This window comes from Nerophis ophidion, linkage group LG18 (genome assembly GCF_033978795.1).
Source record: "Nerophis ophidion isolate RoL-2023_Sa linkage group LG18, RoL_Noph_v1.0, whole genome shotgun sequence".
Taxonomy (NCBI): Eukaryota; Metazoa; Chordata; class Actinopteri; order Syngnathiformes; family Syngnathidae; genus Nerophis; species Nerophis ophidion.
The window spans coordinates 16,526,251-16,550,895 of record NC_084628.1 but is presented as its reverse complement, the minus strand read 5'-3'; the positions used below and the strand labels follow the sequence as shown (position 1 = coordinate 16,550,895).

Here is a 24,645-nt window from a genome sequence, read left to right as displayed (position 1 = left end):
ATCCATCCATCCGTTTTCTACCGCACCTGTTCAAGAAATAATGTTACTAAAAACAATTAGAGACTTAATATACTGTAAAAATGTCGGTCTTACTTAAAAAAATGCACGCATTTAGTTGTATTCAGTGTTAAAAAATATGATATGGCTCTCACAGAAATACATTTTTTAAATATTTGGCTTTCATGGCTCTCTCAGCCAAAAAGGTTCCCGACCCCTGGACCAGTGGTTCTCAACCTTTTTTCAGTGATGTACCCCCTGTGGACATTTTTTTACTTCAAGTACCCCCTAATCAGAGCAAAGCCTTTCTGCTTGAAAAAAAGAGATAAAGAAGTAAAATACAGCACTATGTCATCAGTTTCTGATTTATCAAATTGTATAACAGTGCAAAATATTGCTCATTTGTAGTGGTCTTTCTTGAACTATTTGGGAAAAAAAGATATAAAAATAACTAAAAACTTATTGAAAAATAAAGAAGTGATTCAATTATGAATAAAGATTTCTACACATAGAAGTAATCATCAACTTAAAGTGCCCTCTTTGGGGATTGTAATAGAGATCCATCTGGATTCATCAACTTAATTCTAAACTTTTCTTAACAAAAAAATAAATCTTTAACATCAATATTTATGGAACATGTCCACAAAAAAAATCTAGCTGTCAACACTGAATATCGCATGGTTGTATTTTTTGTCACAGTTTATGAACTTACCGTATTTCCTTGAATTGGCGCAGGGCATATAGTATGCACCTGCCTTAAATTACTGCTGGGTCAAACTCGCTTCGCAAAATAATTAGCGCATGCTTAGTATTACCGCCTGGTCAAACTCGTGCCGTCACGAGTGACACTTCCCCTGTCATCATTTTCAAAATGGAGGAGACTTATTTCAATACCGGTAATTTGAAATCGCATAAAGGGAAGAAGATTAAGAGCTATTCAGTAGGATTTAAGGTCCAACCTTACATCACACAAATATTTACTGCATGCCTTTGGTAAGTGCCGGAGTGAAAAGAGGTTTTAAAATAATTCGCGCATGCTTACTTTTACCGCATGCCTTTGGTAAGCGCAGGCGTGAGAAGAGGTTTTAAATGAATTAGCGCCCCGGCTGCAATTCAAGGAAATACGGTACATTCATATTTTGTTGAAGTTTTGTTGAAGTATCATTCAGTAAATATATTTATAAAGGATTTTTAAATTGTTGCTATTTTTAGGACATTTAGAAAAAATCTTACGTACCCCTTGGCATACCTTCAAATTCCCCCAGGGGTACGCATACCCCCATTTGAGAACCACTGGTACAGAAGATCTTTGACAAACTAACTGTGCGCCTAAAATTGTGCATATCACCGTATAAATTCCTCAATATGGTAGTTAAGGACATGTTTTTCCCTTGTAGGTGTAGTAAATAATGCATAAAGTCATGTTGTGCTTGTCCGTGACGTCAGCAGGTGACGACGCTGCCAGACTCCGCCCCCTCCCCTCCTCCTCCTCCTCCTCCATCATCCGCCGAGCACCACCGCCACCATCTACAGACTGATGGCAGGCTTCGCTCGAACATAGAAACATGTAGTTAGCTCGCACACACTCGACATATTTCGAAGCCAAGCAGGGTCTGGCGGTAAGTGGCAATGTTTCGTTTGCATTTTAACTGAGAATGTCGCGTTAAAACCTCCACCGCGGTGACGTTAGCTAGCTAGCATTAGCCTAGCCAAGATGGAGGACGGCGATGGTCGTGGATGTTGCCCGTTATTTATTATTGTCATCCAGCCGCGGCCATGGCGTTCCAATAATGTAGCTGACATCCAGCCAAGTGTGGCTGCCTCTGAAGGCGTGTTTGTGTTGCACAACGGCGGAAAAGAGGCCGTCACGATGCGTCACCTTGCCCCCTACACATCTATTATAGATGTTGGCAAATGGAGAAATATGTGTGTGATTCGAAGGATTACTGTGAATCCAATAAAAGGCCAAAAAGGATGACAGTAATAGTTATAATAATCAATATTGTGTATGTTGTCATTGATGTCAATTTTCTAGTCGGTATTAGTATTTTACGCCGATTAAAGTTTACACTGGCGACTTAAGCCATTATGCAGTTTTTTTTATGTTTAAAATTAACTTTAGGTAAAATGTTCAAAAATAAATGAGTACAGTAGTGTCTCAATTGATTCTTAACTCAAAACTAGGGCTGGGCGATATTGCCTTTTTTTAATATCGTGATATTTTTAGGCCATATCGCGATATACGATATACATTACGATATTTTGCCTTGGCCTTGAATGAACACTTGATGCATATAATCAATCAATCAATCAATCAATGTTTATTTATATAGCCCCAAATCACAAATGTCTCAAAGGACTGCACAAATCATTACGACTACAACATCCTCGGAAGAACCCACAAAAGGGCAAGGAAAACTCACACCCAGTGGGCAGGGAGAATTCACATCCAGTGGGGCGCCAGTGACAATGCTGACTATGAGAAACCTTGGAGAGGACCTCAGATGTAGGCAACCCCCCCCCCTCTAGGGGACCGAAAGCAATGGATGTCGAGCGGGTCTAACATGATGCTGCGAAAGTTCAATCCATAGTGGCTCCAACACAGCCGCGAGAGTTCAGTCTAAATCGGATCCAAGACAGCAGCGAGAGTCCCGTCCACAGGAGACCATCTCAAGCGAAGGCGGATCAGCAGTGTAGAGATGTCCCCAATCGATACAGGCGAGCGGTCCATCCTGGGTCCCGACTCTGGACAGCCAGTACTTCATCCATGGTCATCGGACCGGACCCCCTCCACAAGGGAGGGGGGGACATAGGAGAAAGAAAAGAAGCGGCAGATCAACTGGTCTAAAAAGGAGGTCTATTTAAAGGCTAGAGTATACAGATGAGTTTTAAGGTGAGACTTAAATGCTTCTACTGAGGTAGCATCTCGAACTGTTACCGGGAGGGCATTCCAGAGTACTGGAGCCCGAACGGAAAACGCTCTATAGCCCGCAGACTTTTTTTTGGGCTCTAGGAATCACTAATAAGCCGGAGTCTTTTGAACGCAGATTTCTTGCCGGGACATATGGTACAATACAATCGGCAAGATAGGCTGGAGCTAGACCGTGTAGTATTTTATACGTAATTAGTAAAACCTTAAAGTCACATCTTAAGTGCACAGGAAGCCAGTGCAGGTGAGCCAGTACAGGCGTAATATGATCAAACTTTCTTGTTCTTGTCAAAAGTCTAGCAGCCGCATTTTTTACCAACTGTAATCTTTTAATGCTAGACATGGGGAGACTCGAAAATAATACGTTACAGTAATCGAGACGAGACGTAACAAACGCATGGATAATGATCTCGGCGTCTTTAGTGGACAAAATGGAGCGAATTTTTGCGATATTACGGAGCTGAAAGAAGGCCGTTTTAGTAACGCTTTTAATGTGTGACTCAAAGGAGAGAGTTGGGTCGAAGATAATACCCAGATTTTTTACCGAGTCACCTTGTTTTATTATTTGGTTGTCAAATGTTAAAGTTGTATTATTAAATAGAGGTCGGTGTCTAGCAGGACCGATAATCAGAATTTCCGTTTTTTTGGCGTTAAGTTGCAAAAAGTTAGAGGACATCCATTGTTTAATTTCATTAAGACACGCTTCCAACTGACTACAGTCCGGCGTGTTGGTCAGCTTTAGGGGCATGTAGAGTTGGGTGTCATCAGCATAACAGTGAAAGCTAATACCGTATTTGCGTATGACGTCACCTAGCGGCAGCATGTAGATGCTGAAGAGTACAGGGCCAAGGACCGAACCCTGGGGAACTCCACACGTTACCTTAACATAGTTCGAGGTCACACTGTTATGGGAGACGCACTGCATCCTATCAGTAAGATAAGAGTTAAACCAAGACAGGGCTGAGTCTGACATACCAATTCGTGTTTTGATACGCTCTAATAAAATATTATGATAATAATAATCACAGCAGTATGATGATTCTGTGTGTATACATTAAAACATTGTTCTTCATATATGCTACTTTTAAACTTTCATGCAGAGAGGGAAATCACAACTAAGGCAATTGAACAAAAGTGTATTTATTAAAGTTATTAAGCAATGGCACAAACATTCAAGTCATTTCCAAAACATAAATTGCAAGCTTGTCAGAGACATTTTAAGTGTGAAATAAAAATGAGTTGCATAACAGGAAATCAAATAGTATGTGTCCTTCACTATGTGGTATGTTACTAAGGTTATGAAATTCTCTTCATTCTCTAGCGAGTGACTTTACAAACGATGCTACATATTAGCAGTAATGCTACTTTTTATAGCAACACTTTTCCCCCCCACACTTGACAAATTACGGTTGTCTGTTCAACGTATTCCCACTTGAAGCCGAACCACTGCCAGACGATGAAAACCCTGCTGTTGTTATTGGAAATGAAGTCTTCCTTCATTTGTTACCAGATCCGCACCATCTTTTTCTCGTACGGATATGTTAGCAGCTAACATTAGCCACGTCGCTACCTCTCTGCCCTTTTTTTCTGTTTGTTTACCTCTCTGCCCTGCGAGGGCGTGCATGTGACGTGTGATGTATGTAAGCCTGCTTGTCTGCGAGAAGGAGAGACAGGAAAGAGCGAGGAGAGCCTGAAGTGTACGCCCGCAGCTAAAAGTCCTGCGTGTGAACGTATATTCCAATATTACGATATAGTCATTTTCCATATCGCACAGAGACAAACCAGCGATATATCGTATATATCGATATATCGCCCAGCCCTACTCAAAACACTCAAATGATATCGATTGAACATATACTATTGTAAATTAATTGAAATCACATTACTTGGTTTGTGGTCCCACTAAATCAGCGCAATTTTACCATTTGTCATGCCTTTAATAAATAACTTTTATATGAGAATTATTGTATGAAAAACTAATATAATAGAATGTATAAACAGCTGCAGTAGTTTTATGAAGTAATAAAATAATTATGTACATTTGCCTTGGGAGCGGACTTCAAAGGTATCTATTTCCGGCTGCTTCTCTGTCAAACACATCATCAGCATCTTTTCCATATTTTCATGGATAAATGGCTGCTGTTTTTAAAAAAAAATATTTTAACATTCTTTGCTGGCTCATTCCGCTACAGCATGGTACAGGCTAACAGTAATACGCTCAAATTGCAAATTACACTCGGTCATGTTATTATTGATTTCTTCCTTTATTTCAATGGATAGCATCACTTTGTTCTCCTTAGCATTGTTCTTCACCCTCACTTTCTTTCTTCCCCTGCTTGGAAAACAAAATTATGTGCATCTCTAGCTGTAAGCTAATGTTAGTGTGTAAGACCTAATATTTTGGGTGGTTCGCTGTGGCATTTTCCACGCCAACTAATGGTGGGAATGTTTAAGTTTTTGCTTGCAACTTAAAGCACAACAATTACCTGAGAAAAAGCTCTTATCTCAAAACACTCTTAAGTTGAGGTATTACTGTAATTGTTTTGTTTACCTTTCAAGAGGCATGTAGGAAGTGCAGGGACACATTTTCTGAGTAGCCTCCAAACAAAAATAAGAGCAGATTGGCTGCCGGTGTCTCTTTGATTACGTTTGGACTGTAGGCGAAAGTGCCCCAAATTGAACTTTTTTGAGATGTGATTTTTTCCAGCTGACTGTTCACACTGCAAGTAAAATGTGATTTATATGAGACGCCACACACAGGCTCCAATGTGGCCTCAACGTCATTTGCATGCTCACTTCGATAAAGTGAAAACACAAAGTAAGTGGACCGGGAGGAAGTCGCTATTACTATACTTAAAAATGAGTTTTTTTTTTTATGTGAATGTAAATGCAAGTAATATAATGTATGAATGGATGTATATAGCGTAATATATTCCGGAGGGTTGTTATCTTTTTATGGCTGTTAAGTAGAGGAGACACAGACATGAGCGTGGATCTACAGGAACTTTATTTTTCAACTCACATGTAAGCAAGTGCGCTAGAGCGCTGATTCCGGTCCTTCAACAATCGCTATTTCTTCAGAATTAAAATAAATATTCATGTATTACCTATAGTCTAATATTTGTGCACTATTGCCAAGTGATGCACCAAAATGTCCGTTGTCTTAAATAAACTTTGCTCACCTTAACAGGATGTTGTGATGAAATATCCACTTCGTCTGGTGACTACATCTTTCCGGCACACATGAATGACGTAGATCGCCCCAAAGCTGACGAAAAAGTCCCATTCAGGTCGCATTGTGTTAAGACTAAAGTCACATTTGAAAAGATTACAATCGGATTGAGGACTACCTCCTGATGTGCCCTGAATTAGGGTTGTACACTTATAGTACCGTGATACTAATGAATCATATTCGGTACTATACCGCCTCTAAAAAGTACTTGTCCCTGCCCCCAACTTTTTTTTTAACGGGCATGACAGCGCGTCGTCACATCGTGACATTGCTGGTTTTCCGAGCGCACTATCACGGATTACTTACAAGCAGGCATAGTGTGTAGACAGAAAAGGTAGAACAGACGCATTCTGGCTTAAAAACTAACATAAAAGGTGAAGTTATAACACTGAAACGCCCTCAGGACATTATAACCAATGCCATTGATGGATCTACACCTAACATCCACTGTAATGATACCAAGTACAGGAGCGTATCTAGTCAATACTACTATGATTACATCGATATTTTTTTAGCATCACAACATCTTTTTTCCTTTTAAAAAATGTATATTATTTTTATAAACTCAGGAAATATGTCCCTGGACACATGAGGACATTTATATGACCAATGTATGATCCTGTAACGACTTGGTATCAGATCCATACCCAAACTAGTGGTCTCATCCAAAACTAATGTAAAGTATCAAACAACAGAGGAATAAGTGATTATTACATTTTAACAGAAGTGTAGATAAAACATGTTAAAAGAGAAAGTAAGCAGATTTTAACAGTAAATGAATAAGTAGATTAATAATCTATTTTCTACCGTTTGTCTCTCATAATTTTGACAAAATAATAGAATGAGAAATGACACAAAATGTTACTGCATACATCAGCAGACAAATTAAGAGACTTTGTTTACTTACTACTAAAAGACAAGTTCTTTAGTATGGTTACTATTTTATTTAAGGACAAAATTGTTCTTGAATTGCAATGAGAAACATATGTTTAATGTACCTTGAGATGTTTTGTTAAAATAAAGCCAATAATGCCATTTTTGTGGGCCCCTTTATTTAGAAAATTATCGAAATACATTTTGGTACCGGTACAAAAATATTGGTATCGGGACCCTTTGCCTGAATTTGATGCAAAGGGATCAAATTTGAAGCACTTTGGAGGGTTTAGACTGGCAGAAAAAATAGATCTTTGTCACTTGAGGGCAAAAAATATCAGATTTTGTGTGCAGTGTAAAACGGGGCCTAAGGTTAATCTGATCTCATTATGTTTACTTACAGTTACGTGGAAAGTGACCATGGGTGGCCACAAGGATGAGGACATGCCCTACGTGGTGGCGAACAAGCAGAAGCACGACGAGGAGCTAAAAAACAAGCTGAACGACTGGTGCGACCAGGAGTCAACGGGCAGCAACGCCAAGTGGCTGAAGGAGGGCCAGAATCAGCTGCGCAAAGTCAGCGAGAACCAGCCGGAGCAGGACCACAACTGCAACATCAGCCAGAATGGCAACATGGATGACTTTGTAGGCCAGGATGAGGAACGTCAGAGCAACGAAGAGCAGACCAAGTCTCCTAAAATAGCCATGACCCCTGGCCTGATTCAGGAGGAAGCCAAAAACATCCTCAATGAGCCCCTGGTCATCCACAGCTTGGAGGACAAGGAGAAGGAGAGGGAAGAGGAGGAGAAGGGAGAGAAGTCCGAAGAAGAAGAGGAAACGTCCGCTGGAGGGGACGAAGGGGCTGAAGAGGCCCAGGGAGAGGGCGGAGACACGGGCAGGAATGCATGCTTCCTGTTTGCCAACATGAATGGGACGCCCAGCGATGAAGAATCCAACTGGCCTGCTGTGTCTCAGGATAACACCTCGGACACTTCTCCCAACGGAAACAGAGGTAAATACACGTTTGTTGTGTCGCACTACTAGAGTTTGGCGATATAACCACATAGATCTTTATCACGATAGACACCTAATTGATATCAATAAGAAGTGCGTTCAATACAACATTCAATATATATATATATATATATATATATATATATATATATATATATATATATATATATATATATATATATATATATATTTGTCATCGGAAGTTCCGAAGCAAGGTTGGTTGCATGAACAAAGGAATTTGTTTTCTGGTAGCAGAGCAACGCAGGACATTATCACTGATCAGTGGGAGAGACTCGTATCAACACAGTCTCAACTGTCAAGTTTGGTTGCGTTGTCTGCAGTTGATTCTGTGCATGGAGTGAGAAGAGAAACTAAAAATGACTGCAGAGAGTGAAGGAGTTGTCGATAAAAAAGGAAAAGTCACCTAGACAGTTTGGCAGTTTTTGTACTTTTTAAAACGGACCGTAGTCAGACCAAGGTGCTTGTAATTAGTAATACCACAGCCGGCACTAAACCTGCAGAAAATAGTTCTGCTGAGGTTTCTCTATGTTTACATTTTCACACTTTGCACTACTTTTTTTTAGACTTAAATGCATTTTCTTACATATTCCTTATTTTTGCACCAAGTGTTTAATGTTATTTTAGATTTTTTTTTTTTTTTTTACATTGTTTGAGTTTCACCTGATCCCTAAGGGGATTATATTATAATCAGTGGAAGGTTACATTTTGAAGAACATTTTTTACATTAAATATATTGTTTTAGAATAAGTCATAAAAAATATGAATTAATATTGATTTTGACCGATATAAAACACTTATATCGTGATACAGTTCTGCCCTACACAACACTACAGGGAGTAACGTGGGCCCAATTTATCCTCTCAGAGACCTTCTGGGACTCCAGCGCCTTTGAGACTGACACGGACCTCCCTGCCGGCTGGATGAGGGTGCGAGATACGTCGGGCACCTACTACTGGCACATCCCTACGGGGACCACCCAGTGGGAGCCCCCCTCCCCGCTGGGGCATGTGGAAGACTCAATGTTGTCCTCCACCATGTCCCTAGAGACAACGCCGTGTGAGGAGCCTGAGGTGAGAGGATCAAGATTTAATATTATTGAATTAATATTACGTGGACCCTCTATACAAATTTAATTAGTCGAATTAATTTTGGTCATGCATGCTGTTACAATGCCAGACCTTGTTCTTGCTGAATTTAGCACCAAAGTAGATTTTTCTTAGGCTTTTTTTTAAAGACATTTTTTCAAAAGTAGGGAAAGGTATATTAAGTGAAGAATATACACAAAAACTTAACTCACCTTTAAAGCATTAATTTGTCAAGTTAAGAATTTTTTTTTCCTTTAATAGTACTTGTCGTTTTTTTGCACCTGAGGTGCTGTCTTTGTTCTATAGCTTTGTTAAGTAAGAATATTGTTGCATTTTTTTTCACACTTCTATGGCAGTTAAGAATTTTAAAATGTTAGCCAAACAAAACATTGCCTGTGCAGTTAAAAGGTTATGTACCGGCAACAGTTTGACACTCGAACAAACTACTTTTAATTACAGTCTATCCTATGCACAACATTCTGAATTAGTCTACTGCTTTGACATTTTACCAGTGATTAACTTTTTTATTACGCTTGTTTGACAGTGTTAGAAAATGCATAGATTGTATTTTTAACCCTTAAATGTTAATAATGGAATTTTTTTAATTAATGATGAAATAGTTTAGCACTAGAAAACATTTTTCTAAATTCTATCATCTCCTTTGGGGATATATTGTCTTCACATCAGTAGAAATTGAAATATATTGTTTGTGTTCCCTCCGAGAATATCCCTTAACAAATCCTGTTTCATATCAGATTCCAGACCAACCATGCATGCTGTTTACTAGGGCTTGGTAAAATAATGATTGATAATTGATCAATATCTTTTAAATTGTTCAATACAGATTCGCAAGGAATAATATCAATTGGCTGCAGAACCGTGGTCAAATGGGCCTTGGGAAACAAAAGCACATTTCCAGCCTTTGCAATAAAAATGTTGCATGCAACTACGTTACGTTGACTGCGCTAATAAAATAAGAGGCTGAGAAGTATGCCTTACATATGTGTTGTTTTGCACTTAAAGAAACAATATTTAAATGCAATTGGTAGTAATAGAATGTTGCAATTTGGGATGTAACGATAAACGGTATTAATGAAGACTGCAGTAAATCTCAGATTTAAATTAAAATGATTGAAAAAATTGATTAACAACTGTTCTTTGACAGACTGGCGCATGCTTGCTAGCTTTAATGCTGACATGAAAACAAACAACATTAATGTATTTTCCTATTAAGAAACAACATAACGCAATCTAAACTTCTATAATGAACACATTGCTCTCTAAGCTTCTAAAATTTACAATTTGGAGCATTGAACCTACAAGGTTTGCTCTCTTTGGACAGAGTGATCGTTCTATACTGTGAGGAATACTAAACAGAGATGATGGATGGCGGCGCCCTGCTCGGCTGCGGCTGCAGAGGCTCGTGGTACTAATGGAACTTTTTTGGCAAATATATCGGCAGATTCTGAAAATGTCAATGTTAACTTGCAGCGTGGTCACTCCATAGTAACATACGACCGCCAGATAATTTTAGATGTAATTAAATTGAATAGTTTTAGACTAAAAGATGCGTATACGCTGGACCTCATCGGTAGCATGGGAATTCTGCGCCGGCTACATCCAGCGTTCTGTGAAGCAGCGTAGCCAAGTACCAGCGGAGACCGTCGACGGAGGAGACGAGACGTAAGCGGTGTAATTGCAAGCAGAAGCACGAATGCCGAGCGGGGCCAACAACAAAGCTAAAAGCTAATCCTCACAGAATGCCGCTTCATTCTATCCTGCTTTCAAATGTCCGCTCCCTGGAGAACAAACTGGACAACCTGAAACTGGATTTAAATGCAAGACTGGAAATGAGGGACTGCTGCGCCATATTACTCACAGAAACGGGGCTGAAACCATCTGTTCCGGACGAGGCAGTTAGCATTGAGGGGCTAACAATGTTTTGGTCGGACAGGAGCGGCACTCTCACTGGTAAATCCCGAGGCAGCGGTGTTTGCATATACAGTAACAACAACTGGTGCAACAATGGGAAGATAGTCTCATGTCGCATTTTTCTTGAGGTAGAACTATTAACTATAAAATGCAGGCGATTTTATTTACCCCAGGAATTCAGTGAAATTATCTTTATTCCTCCCAGTGCCAACACTAAAGAAGCTTTGATTACTTTGTCCTGCTCTATCAATGGACTGCAATCTACACATGCAGAGGGAGTTTTCATCGTGGCAGGGGACTTTAATCAAGCTATCGTGAAAACTGTGTTCCCCCATTTTCATCAGTATGTGAATTTTGCAACCATGGGTGGAAGCAAGTTAGACTTAGTCTACAGCAACATCAAGCTGGTATTCAAAGCTGCAACCCGCCCCACCTCGGCTCCTCCGACCATTTCTCTGTGATGCTAATTCCTGCACATAAGCCTCTGCTGATCAGAAAGCAAGCTACAGTGAAGCAGGTGCAGAGGGAGCAATGGAAGCATTACAAGACTGCTTCGAAAGCACAGACTGGGACATGTTCAAGGCAGCCTCCACCGAAAATCATCACACAAGTGTGGAGGAGTATGCAGAGTCTGTGTCCCCATACATTCAGAAGTGCATTGAGTCCGTGTGATCAAGAACATCCCCACACAGGCCAACGAGAAAACCCTGGATAAACTGTGAAGTATGTGCAAGGCTGAAGGCTCGGAATAACACTTTTTAATCTAGCGTCATGGTGGCACTTAAAACAGCCAGAGCTAACCTGAACCGTGCCATTAGGGTTGCAAAGCGTGCTCACAGTCAGAAAGTGCAGGACTTCTTCGAGAACCCCATGAACACTAGACGAATGTGGCAGGGCATACATGTTATCACGGACTAAAGGCACCCCCACGTCCCTGTGACAACAGCATCAGCTTTCTGAACAACCTCAATAACCACTTTGCGAGGTTTGAGGCACTTAACAGCACTCCGTCGAGGAAATCCATCCCTAGCCCTGATGAGCAGCTGCTCAACCTGGACACAGTGGATGTCCGGAGAACCCTGAGGAGAGTGAACTCCCGGAAAGCAGCGGAACCTGATGACATTCCGGGTAGGGTGCTAAAGGGATGTGTAGACCAACTGGCTGGGGTTCTTTCTGACATCTTCAACACCTTGCTGACCCAGGCTGTGGTACCATCATGACAATCACCCCAGTACCTAAAAACACCCACAATCTCCTCCTTCAATGATTATCGCCCCATGGTACTCACCCTCATCATAATGAAGTAATTTGAGAGGCTGGTAAAGGAATACATTGTCTCTGGACTTTCTCCCACATTTGACCCATAGCAGTTTGCTTATCGCCCTAACTGCTCCATAGAGGACGCCATCTCCTCCGCACTCCACCTGAGCTTCGAACGCCTGGAAGGGAAGGACACACACGTGCAGATGTTGTTTTTGGCCTTCACTTCGGCGTGCAACATCATCATACCGCTGCACTTGGTACCGCCCTATGCAACTGGCTATTTGACTTCCTCCCAGACAGACCCCAGTCTGTGAGATTGGGCGACAACACCTCCAGTGCCATCTCCCTGAGCACTGGCTCCCCCCAGGGCTGCATCCTGAGTCCGCTGCTGTTCACATTGATGACCCATGACTGCTGCGCCAGATCCACTACTAACCACATTGTGAATTATGTGGACGACACAACAATAGTGGGCCTCATCTGTGACAACAACAACATGGACTACAGGGAGGAGGTGAAACATCTGGTTGACTAGTGCAGAACCAACAGCCTGGTCCTGAACGTCGACAAGACCAAGGAGATCATCGTTGACTTCAGGAGGAACCAGTCCAGCCATGCTCCACTCTTCATCAACGGCACAGCAGTGGAGATTGTAAGCAGCATCAAGTTCCTGGGGGTGCAGATAACTCAAAATATGACCTGGTCCCTACACGCATGCACTTTTTGCGTCGAATGAAAAGAGCACAGCTCTCTCCCTCATTCTCACCACATTCTACAGAGGCACTATAGTGAGCCTACTGTATCTCTGTCTGGACTGGAGCCTGCAGTGCCTTAGACTGGAAGTCTCTGCAGAGAGTGGTGAGGACTGCAGAAAAGATTATCAGGACTCCTTTTCCTGACCAGGGCTCAAAACATCTGCAGAGACTCCTCCCAGCCCCACCAAGGACTGTTTTTACTGCTGGACTTCCAGTAAGTGGTTCCGCAACATCTGTAGCAGAACCTCTAGGTTCTGTAACAGCTTCTTCCCTCAGGCAATAAGATGCTTGAATCCATCATAGTAAATAGTAATCCTCTCAAATCCCTCCAAAAATGGATTAACTCGCTGGAATTTTAAGACAAAATACCAACATCCATAAGTAAAGTGAATCAAGTGAGTTATATTTATATAGCGACTTGTCCAGGTTGTACACTGCCTTTTGCCTGATTGTAGCTGAGATAGGCTCCAGCGCACCCCGCTATCCCGAAGGGAATAAGCGGTAGAAAATGGATGGATGGATATTTATATAGTGCTTTTTTCTGTAGTGACTCAAAGCGCTATACATAGTGAAACCCAATATTTAAGTTACATTTAAACCAGTGTGGGTGGCAGTGGGAGCAGATGGGTAAAGTGTCTTGCCCAAGGATACAACGGCAGTGACTAGTGTGGCGGAAGCGGGGATCGAACCTGGAACCCTTAAGTTGCTGGCACGGCCACTCTACCAACCGAGCTATGCCGCCCGTGGACGCATATGCAAAAGTGCAAAATATTTATCTGTACAGTAATCTATAAATTTATATCTGCACCTTATTGCTCTTTTATCCTGCACTACCATGAGCTAACGCAACAACTTTTCATTCTTATCTGTACTATGAATGATGATTTTCGTCAGAATAACTGTGATATAAAATTTTCATATAATGTTATACCCCTAGCTGCAATAAAAGTAGATTTTGAGTTGCAATTCTTTTCTTATTTCAAAATTGCCATTTTGACACTTTTGATAAAGATTGCACTGTCCAAATTATTTTGCAACAGATTTGACACATTTTCAATATTAAAGCATAGATTGAGTCGTGATTAATGAATTTAAGATTTTTAGTTTGGAAATGTATTGGATGAGGGAAATTGGCTTTGATACCCAGCCTTAGTGTTTATACATGATACAGCATTGCTTTTAGCTGCCTGGTTTTAGCTCTAACACATCACTCTATGTATCACTGCATGTCGTGCTGTAAACGTTAATGTCAAATGTGACATTTTCCAGGAATCCTGGGCTCAGTTCTCCACTGTGGACGAAGGATCTGCTGACGGGCAGCTGTGGAAGGTAAACTGCAAACTTTAATTAAAGCAATAACAATTACTAATGATTTTGACTTTCATAAATGCCAGGGTGGTTCATCATTGCCAGACATTCCATTTTACGTTCAGTAATCAGGTTCTTTGAAATAATTAAATATCTGAAGTCTTTCATTTTTGTATGTCTTCAGGAGGAAGGCGAAGTCACGTCCGATCAGAGCCTGAGAGAGTTTGAGGGCGCCACTCTGCGCTATGCTTCCATCAACCTCAAGTAATTCCCTCTGAAGTTATTTCTTTACGTTGGGCTGTTGTCTGTTCACACGTCCAGTTGCTAACAGCCTTTTCTGCGCCTTCACTTTGCAGCTACAACTGCACCCATTCTGAAGAGGAAGATAAACTTGTTCCACTCTGCACCGATTTAGAAAGCAAGGTATTGTTTGAACGACTGAATGATCTTTATTGTCATTGTACACATTGAAATGCAACACCCGAGAAGCAATACAATTCTAAAACACTATACAAACTCCAATGAGACATTAAATAGACATTGTACAGAGTAGTTGTGGAATATAAAAATAACCAGGATGTCATCCGGGCATCTATATACACATTGGGGTTAGCATGGATGTAAACATATTGCATGGATATATCCATATTGCACGGGGCGTAAACATGGGTGTACATACATTGAATATTGCACTTTCCTCTGGTATGCACAGTAGTGGTAGCGGTGGCGGTAATTATTTATATGTTTCATGTCTGAATAGAAGTACACCTAGAGAAAAGTCAGCTATATTTTCCTTTTTTTCCCCCCATCTTCCTGTTGTGTGATCTTGCCTGTGCACTGTCAGTATTTTGCAGTGCGTTCTCTGGGCTGGGTGGAGATGTCAGAGGAGGACATGGCGCCGGGCAAAAGCAGCGTGGCGGTCAATAACTGCATCAGGCAGCTCTCCTACCACAAACACAACCTGCACGACACTGCTGGAATTTGGGGAGAGGTACGCTTCATCCTATATAATCTGCTGTTAGTTTAATTGATATATATTGTGTGCTAATCTGTGTGTGTTCTCCTGCAGGGTAAAGACATGCTGATGGTGCTGGAGAACGACACAATGAACTTGATCGATCCACTGGGCCAGACACTGCTCCACACGCAGCCTATCTGCAGCATCCGCGTGTGGGGCGTCGGCAGAGACAACGGCAGGTCAGTTTCCCAACAAACACCACCAATCTCAGGACAGTTTTAACATTAACTCTTCATTTGACATCATTTACATTAGTTACATTTTTTATTAAAACTATAAAAGTTATTTTCTTTTAATTTAAACTATACTTGTAGCAGCATTCAAAGGCCTACTGAAATGATATTTTCTTATTTAAACTGAAATAGCAGGTCTGTTCTATGTGTCATACTTGATCATTTCGCGATATCGCCATATTTTTGCTGAAAGGATTTAGTTGAGAAAATCGACAGTAAAGTTCGCCACTTTTGGTACTTCCTGAAAAAGCCTCGCCTTTACCGGAAGTCGCAGATGATGACGTCTCAAGTGTGGGGGCTGCTCACAAATTCACATTGATTTTAATGGGAGCCTCCTACAAAAACAGTTATACGGACCGAGAAAACGACAATTTCCCCATTAATTTGAGCGATGATGAAAGATTAGTTGTTAAAGATATTGATGGCGACAGACACAAACACATTTACTAAGATCATTCTGGGAAATCCCTTATCTTTCTATTGTGTTGCTAGTGTTTTAGTGAGTTTAATATTACCTGATAGTCGGAGGGGTTTGTACACGGGTGTCTTGACGCCATGTCTCACGGGTGTCGACGGCAGCTGTACGGACGACACAAGCTCAGCTAATATCCGGTAAGTGGCGACTTTTTAACCACAATTTTCTCACCGAAACCTGCTGGTTGACATTCGGTTGGGATCTATGTTGGCTTGACCGTACTCTGATCCATAGTAAAGTTTCAGCTCCGGGAACTTTAAACAAGGAATCACCGTGTGTTTGTGTGGCTAAAGGCTAAAGCTTCCCAACTCCATCTTTCTACTGTGCTTTCTCCAATATTGAACAAATTGCAATAGATTCAGCAACACAGATCTCCAAAATACTGTGTAATTATGCCGTTAAAGCAGATTACTTTTACCTGTGTGTGTGCGTAGCGCTTATATTTCCTAAAAACGCATGACGTCCTGTGTACACGTCATCATTACACAACGTTTCCAAGATGAAACTCCCGGGAAATTTAAAATTGTAATTTAGTAAACTAAAAAAGCCGTATTGGCATGTGTTACAATGTTAATATTTCATCATTGATGTATTAACTAACCGACTGTGTGGTGGGTAGTAGTGGGTTTCAGTAGGCCTTTAAATGGACATTTCAGTTGAGTACTTCTGAGCTTGCTTTGGCCTGTTAGGGCACGCTGAGGCCTTCTGCTGGACTTTACGTGGTACTGCATACATCTGAACTGCTGCTTGTTTGCCTCACATTGTTCTAACACTCTTGTCCTTTTTTCCCATGCTGCTTTTTTCAACATGAACAGGGAAAGGTACACTGGAATTCATTGTTATCCTTGTCAAATTTTTCTAAACTTTCGTGTTGTGTGTTTTTATCTACAGTGGTTTTTCGCTTTTCATTAATACATACCAAAAGGTAAATCGTACGGAAACTGAAGCATTTTTTTCTCATAAGAAATCATCAGGCAAATCAGATAAATCTGTTTCAGACACCCAACAATACTAACACAAAGCACACTCATAGAGAATAATTGTAGTTTCACATGCAGAAAACAATGCAGAAATACATATAAGTGATTAACTAAATATATAATTTAGCATTTGACATACTCTTTTTAGCAAAGATGACAATTAATGGAGCGGGAGGAAGGAAGGGAAGAGTTACACGATCACTACCTTTGTATTTTGCTCTTTCTTGAAGTCATTAGTGTGTCTCACCTTCTTCATCTAAGAGCTGATACTTTTTTTGTCCTCATGATGGAATCTTTTGCAGTAATACTCAATAAAGAAAACAAAGAGACTGAGTCCCCAATGCATGTGGTTCTTTGTTTGGACACTGGGATGATACGCATGCTAACAAACGTATACTAAACGAGACGATACACAAAAACCAGGGCAATATAATAGAGAAAGTTTTTGTTAAAAAGCAAACTATACAGCAAAAGGGACTTACCAAAAAACCAAGGTGCCACTGTACTTCACCGCTCACTGTCTCCCACACTAGTGTTGTAGTTCTTTCTAACTGTGCCGTCTCTCCTGCAGAGACTTTGCCTACGTGGCCCGAGATAACCTGACTCAGGTCCTGAAGTGTCACGTGTTCCGCTGTGACTCGCCCGCTAAGAACATCGCCACCACTTTGCACGAGATGTGCTCCAAGGTTAGCCTCGTCACGCTGCCGATGTATTCTCAACTCACCACATTGAATTCATATTCGAAAAAGTCTTTATCTCCTGATTACCAGATAATGATGGAACGAAAGGCATCCAGGCTGGGTGTTAGTCATTTGAATTCTGACACGGGTAAACCTTTTGGCATCCCTGAAGGTAAATAAAGCTTATTTTAATAGTTTTTTGTTAAAGAAGGAAATTACCCCTAAATGCTTCTCTATTTCCCACCAGAGTTTCCAGCTCCTAAAAATGAACTTTTCCAGCGCTTCCACGTTTATTACCTTGGCAGCGAGCCTGTTGCAAAGCCTGTGGGTAAGATAACACTCATGCCGTGAATTTGACATTTGTATCGTGATTGATGGGCTTCTGAATATATTCTAAAATGTTCCTCAGGTATTGATTTGATCAATGACGTTCTAGAGGTAGCCACAAGGGGCAAAGACAAAACCGAATGGACACCCGTTTCTGTGAACGTGGCGCCCGCCACTCTCACAATACTTGCAAAACAGGTAATGTTAAGATGATGCACACATTCTTTATTTATTTACTTATAACACACGTTTTTTAATGCCCAGACCGAAGAGGTGCTGTCGGAGTGCAGGGTGCGCTTCTTGTCTTTCATGGGGGTGGGCAAGGACGTGCGCACCTTCGCCTTCATCATGGCGGACGGTCCCAGAGAGTTCACCTGTCACAAGTTTTGGTGCGAGCCCAACGCCGCCAGTCTGAGTGAAGCCGTGCAGGCCGCATGCATGGTGAGGCTCTAGATTTGTAATATACTTACTCCTCCTTACCTTTTCAGGAATAATGAAAATATTATTATTGAAGAAATGGAAGTTGTTTAAACTGCAATGTACCTCATCGCCACTAGGTGGAGCAAATACATTCTAATGCAGAGGTTTAAAAATGTCTCAACCTGGGACCTGCATTTGCAAAGTCAAGACTAGGGATAGGATTTGTTCAGATTTTTACAATTCCATTTTGGATTATGCTTAAGGATTCGGCCAATTGGCTCTCTTGTCGATTCTCATTAGGATAAAGAGGTAACAAACATGTTGATTAGTTTTAACTTTATTTTGTTTAGAAGGAATATACATGTACAAATTTAACAGTGGGATCTTAAGATACTGACAACCATAGTCTGGACTCAGAGTTCCCCAGAAAAAAAAAACATTTTAAGTATAGTAAAATTATCAGTCTACTGTAAAAAAAAAAGCCAAATTACTACATAAAATGATTCTTTTTAAAATAATATATGAGCTGTCCGCTCAAAAGTAAAACTATGTCAGCTAGGGACAAATACAAGCAAGTCAAGTCCAATAACTGCATTGTGCAAGTCTGCAACCACCAGCTATAAACATTAACTAGTATTTAACAGAAAAATAAGCATTTCTGTTCTCTTCAAAATGATATGAGATTTTTATGACTAATAAGGCTTGAATGGCCACATGACTTGATTTTGTAATGCATTTTGGGGCTGGGTAGCCATACTCTTTGGACATAGGCTTTGTTTACAATGTGAAAGTTCGGAACAAACTGGATTAAAATGGATTGTACAAAATAAAGTAAAAATCACAGGAGAGTACCAAGACAAAACGGTACCCTATTCCAAAGGCTCGCTATCTGGATAAAATAATAGAAAATGGTGGAATCGACTCATAAAAGCTATTAGCACGTCTGATGGACGAGAGCTTTGAATCAAGTAAAGGTGCCGCTGAACTTTGTCGACGGAGTCAGATTTAATTCTGGTGAAGAATTTCAGAATGCAAAATTTGTTAAGGCTCATTGTCCTTTGTTCAAAATGCGCAGAGTATATGGCTATCATCTCTTACGTGTTCATGATGCGTGGGCCTCGTTTCGTTGACAGATTTCCCTGAAAAAACAAGCCCATTATTACTTTTAAATACTTTGATCACTGCACTACTGCTCCGAAAATGGTAATCATTCATTTTTGTGCTTACCCAAGACTAAAAGTTAACAGACAACATGCTTTTTTTCCAAAATACTATACATTATTTGTAAACTCACCTGTAGTGTGATTGGCTAACGCTAACAGCCTATTTCTAAATGCTACGTATGAAACAGAATAAAACGTGCATTGATTCAAACTTACCAGTCTGAAAATGCTGTGGACACACCAACATGTACCAGGTGATGTTTAATCGCTTCATGGCTGCTATCCGGCTATTCGCCCTCTCTTTGTGACCTTCATAGCCTGACTTATTTCGGTTTTGCTTTCACGCTGGAAATGAAAAAAAATCTCACCAAATTCTTTTTTCTCCTAAAGCATTTATGACCACGATTGCGGCATGTTTTGAACTTTTTTTAAGAAAAAAGGCAAAACTTTAGTACAGTGTCTTCATTCTGCCTTGTAAATAAGCGAGTCAGAAGCCAGCAGGACCAACAATGTAATGCCTTTCCACGTCACACTTTATAAGCCCTATTACGGTGTCTCCGGTTTGGAGAACATTTCTCAGACAGAAGGAGGGGTTGAGAACATTTTTCAGACAGAAGGAGTGCAGCCTGCCAGTCAGACACTTTTTTGACCTAATTTGCATGATAAGTATTAATTTCATATTTGCAGTTAATAATAACACCTTTACAATGAGGAGATATCATGTTACTTAGTTACCTAAAGTACATCGACTACATCGCCGCTGTTGCTGCTGGTGAAAATTCACTTTCAGTTTCGACTGGATCAAAAACGTGTCATTCATTCAAAGTTTTCACAATCCACGTAGTATTTCCTGTCTTTAATGAAATATTTACTTTGCATGTATTGCAAGTTGCCCTGTTGTTATCCTTTTTTGTGAAAAACTCTCCAACTTTTGTGCCGCATTCACGCCGTGACTGGTGAGGGCACGCGCGCCGACAGGAATCGTTAACACAAGTTGGAAATGATTCCCAGAAATCAAAACATGTTTTAAATTTCCTGTTAAAGTGTTAAACATTAATACTCTTAATTAAATGTCTGAAGTTCATATAAAATTATTTTATTAAGAAAATGAGGAGGAATATAGACATGTATACAATTCATGTAGATACCAAAATTGCCCATAATAGGACCACATAGCTGTAAGATTAATTTAAACCAATTAGGAAGCTGACTGATATATTGCTTGAATTGACTTAAAAAACAAACCTTTTCAAAATATACTAGCTCGATGTTAATATACATTATATTCGCCGTAGACATGCTACTTATTAGCAATTTTACATGGTGATTTCAACACTTTTACATTTGGCAATGAAAACTACAACTAAGATAGTATGTGTGTAATAAGTACAATATCTACAGTACAAACGCTTTTATAGGGTGCAACTAAAGACTAGATTGAGCTTAATGGCAAAGACTACGCGCTGATTAGGCAACACATTACTGCCATCTAACGTCTTGGAATTGTAACTGCATGCAAAGTCTACTATATATTTTTTACAAATAAGACTCAGAAGTGTAATAAATCAAGATATACCAACAGGAAAGCACAGGTATGATTTTCATCTCTCTGTTAAATTTTAAAACAAAGGAATTATATTTTATCAGTAAACAAGTTAACATTCATGAACATACACAGAAAAATCAAATATTGACACATGTATTGATTACCAGGTATGAGGTAATCAATACATGTGTCGGACTGCCGATATTATCGGCCGATAAATGCTTTAAAATGTAATGTCCTAAATTATCATTATCGGTATCGGTTTCAAAAAGTAAAATTTACGACTTTTTAAAACGCCGCTTTGTACACGGACGTAGGGAGGAGTACAGAGCGCCAATAAACCTTAAAAGCACTGCCTTTGCGTGCCGGCCCAGTCACATAAAACTAGGGCTTTTCACACACACGTGTCCGCAAGGCGTACTTGATCAACAGCCGTACAGGTCACACTGAAGGTGGCCGTATAAACAACTTTAACTCTTACAAATATGCGCCACACTGAACCCACACCGAACAAGAATGACAAACACATTTCGTGAGAATATCAGCACCGTAACACAACATAAACAACAGAACAAATACCCAGGATCCCTTGCAGCACTAACCATTCCGGGACGCTACAATATACACCCCCGCTACCCCCTAGCACCCCACCTCAACCCCGCCCACTTTAACATACCTCATGCTCTTTCAGGGAGAGTATGTCCCAAATTCCAATTTGCTGTTTTGAGGCATTTAAAAAAATTATGCACTTTGTGACTTCAATAATAAACATGGCAGTGCCATGTTGGCATTTTTTTTTCATGGCTTGAGTTGATTTATTTTGGAAAACCTTGTTACATTGTTTAATGCATCCAGGGGGGCATCACAACAAAATTAAGCATAGTAAAGTGTTAATTCCACAACTGTATAAATTTGTATCGGTTGATATCGGTATCGGTAATTAAGAGTTGGACAATATCGAATATCGGCAAAAAAAGCCATTGATGGACATCTCTAGTTCAAATGTGAAGTGTACCCATCCCTCGTTGTAATGCATGAGAGTAGGTAGCATAACAGCATTGTACCCACACTGCATAATTCATTCCTAATGTTTATTTACATGCCCTATGCTTCCTCTTTTTTTTCCCCCAAGCTCCGCTACCAGAAATGTCTGGACGCCCGTCCTCCCAGCCTGGCCTCCTGCCTGCCCACCCCTCCCACCGACTCGGTGGCTCGCCGGGTCAGGAAGGGCGTGCAGAGTCTGCTGGGCAGCTTCAAGAGCTACAGGTCGGGCTCCCAGTCCCCATGAAGGTCCACGCAGACATCTCCACGTCACACACGTTCTCTCTCATCCTCCTGTTGCGCATCACACGCATCCCGTCCTTTCATGGAGTAGATTGCAGGGATAAAGTGCGACCACTTGGAGATTTTATTTCCCCCTTATTTTTTTATCATAATTATTATTCTTGGCATTATTTTTAACACTCCTCACTTAATAGATGGAATTCTGGCATTGCTCTTCTGTTCGTAGCCGGGAATATTTTATGTGGTTCTTAATGATTTTTGTGTTTTAACAGAAACACGGTGTAGAATGTTGGAATGTAAGATAGTTTACATGCTAGAATGATGGACCCTAACACTCCTACTCCTATTGTCGAAAAAAGGTATTGTAATGGCGTCGCTCGTCACATGACTTCTTGTCTGTAAAGCCACACTTCCACCAACAAGTACAGTTCAGCTCGCTTAGGCACACTTTGGAACAATAAGCCCTTATCTGGTTTGTGTTGGCTTTTTTTTGTACCGCTTGGTGAAAACTTGGGTATCTCCTTAAAGCAGGGCATACACTGGGCAACTCTAAAATAAATTCAAACTGCAGTAGGCGTAGTTAGCCATGTTGTAGTTTTTAGCGTTTCCGAGGTTTGGTCAGCAGAGTTTTGACAAGATTACCCAAATCCCGAACAACCTTTTTCATCACTGAACAAAACATGCTCGTTTGCGATTGTATCTCATTTTTCTGCAATACTGTACTGTTGTTGCCGTCATAATGTCTTCTTAATGACTTATTGACATGTGGAAATTCTTTGATGGGCACAATTCTGCCGTCGACAAGTGCAACAACAGCAAGAGTGTTCCCTATGAATGTTCTGAACTCCTGTTTTAATGCTGCATTGACAGTGAATGTCACCATAACATGGTGAATGTGGCACCACTCCCCATAGCTAACGTCATGTTGCTTCCTTGGTTGGACAGCAAACTAGTCCCTCCATACTCATCAGCGCCTCTCTTGGTTGCAGCCAAGTAGTACACTGGCTATTTTTCCCGTTAAAGACAATTCTGCAGTCTATGCCCAGCTTTAGGGCGTAACGCAGCAATTAGTAGGTTCATTTATAGTGTGCCACGTAACCATGTACTTACCCTTGATCGCCCTTCACCCCGTCTTAGACACACATACACACACACATACTAGACAATGTATATTAGTCTTCCAAAGAGTTTACCGTCACATGATGCGTTGTTTTCTTCTCGTTCATTCTGCATGAACATTTGCAAGTTCAGTGCTCGCGTGCAATAATCACATCATTAATGAGAGAGAGCCACAACACTGGAGTCAAGCTGAGAATTTTCATGTCGTGTTAGAAATGTAAATACGCACACACTCTGGGTTTTAAACACACTTCAACACACACAACCTGCTCTGTAGTACTGTAGGATGCATGTTTAGTGTGAGGAACCGTCAGTTTATTCTGTCTCTTCTCTTTGTGTGTGTGCGCGCGCTCGTGTGTGTGGTCGGAGGGGGGAGGGGCCTTGCATGTCACTCTTGTTGTTGGTGTTTCTAATCCTAAACTAGCAGTAGAATGTTTAGATGGAAAAACCACAAGAGCAGGTTCTGTTGTACATACAATAATTCTCTTTATTTCCCACGCACTAAAATGTACACACTTTTTTTGTCACGCGATTGAGTTTTTATAAAGGAGAAATGACCTATCATGATCTTTACGTGTATGTCGGTAAGCTTTAGTGTATGTAGCACACTAGTAGTAGTCAACGCAGTTGAGACACTTTGTATGACTTGTCTGACATGCAGGTTAGCTCAATGCAACAACACTATTAATATTAACCAAACTGTACAAACATATACATTTAAATTGTAGGTTGTTTTTTTTAGCGACTGGCTCGTGGAACAGTGCAATGACCACACAAACTCCTTCATTGGTGTCTTCAAATATATTACAAACACTAACAAACCATTAGTCGCATCATGTCACTATGTCGCTTTGTGCTGTTTGCTGTGTCACAGTCTGACGATTGCTAGCAAATTTAATTTATTTCCTGATCATGTAAATTAGTTGTATAAAATAAATACAAATGGATGTATATAAAAAGTCACCACACAATAAATGTGAGCATATCATCA

At 40.5% G+C, this 24,645-nt stretch overlaps 1 protein-coding gene across 2 annotated transcripts; it reads left to right on the top strand.

Annotated features, from left to right (window-relative positions):
• The first annotated feature begins 1,471 nt into the window (after positions 1-1,471).
• On the top strand, positions 1,472-24,645 carry apbb1 (amyloid beta (A4) precursor protein-binding, family B, member 1 (Fe65)). 2 transcript variants are annotated; one of them, XM_061877337.1, is made up of 14 exons: positions 1,472-1,616; positions 7,435-8,043; positions 8,931-9,136; positions 14,371-14,430; positions 14,594-14,673; positions 14,766-14,832; positions 15,254-15,400; positions 15,479-15,606; positions 17,687-17,801; positions 17,886-17,967; positions 18,043-18,123; positions 18,205-18,320; positions 18,387-18,563; positions 22,384-24,645. In XM_061877337.1, exons 2-14 carry the CDS (start codon positions 7,452-7,454, stop codon positions 22,537-22,539), a joined length of 2,007 nt encoding a protein of 668 aa, XP_061733321.1. In that variant the 5' UTR covers positions 1,472-1,616; positions 7,435-7,451; the 3' UTR covers positions 22,540-24,645. The 2 variants fall into 2 exon arrangements, with proteins under 2 accessions (XP_061733321.1, XP_061733320.1); XM_061877336.1 differs by having other exon boundaries at positions 17,865-17,967.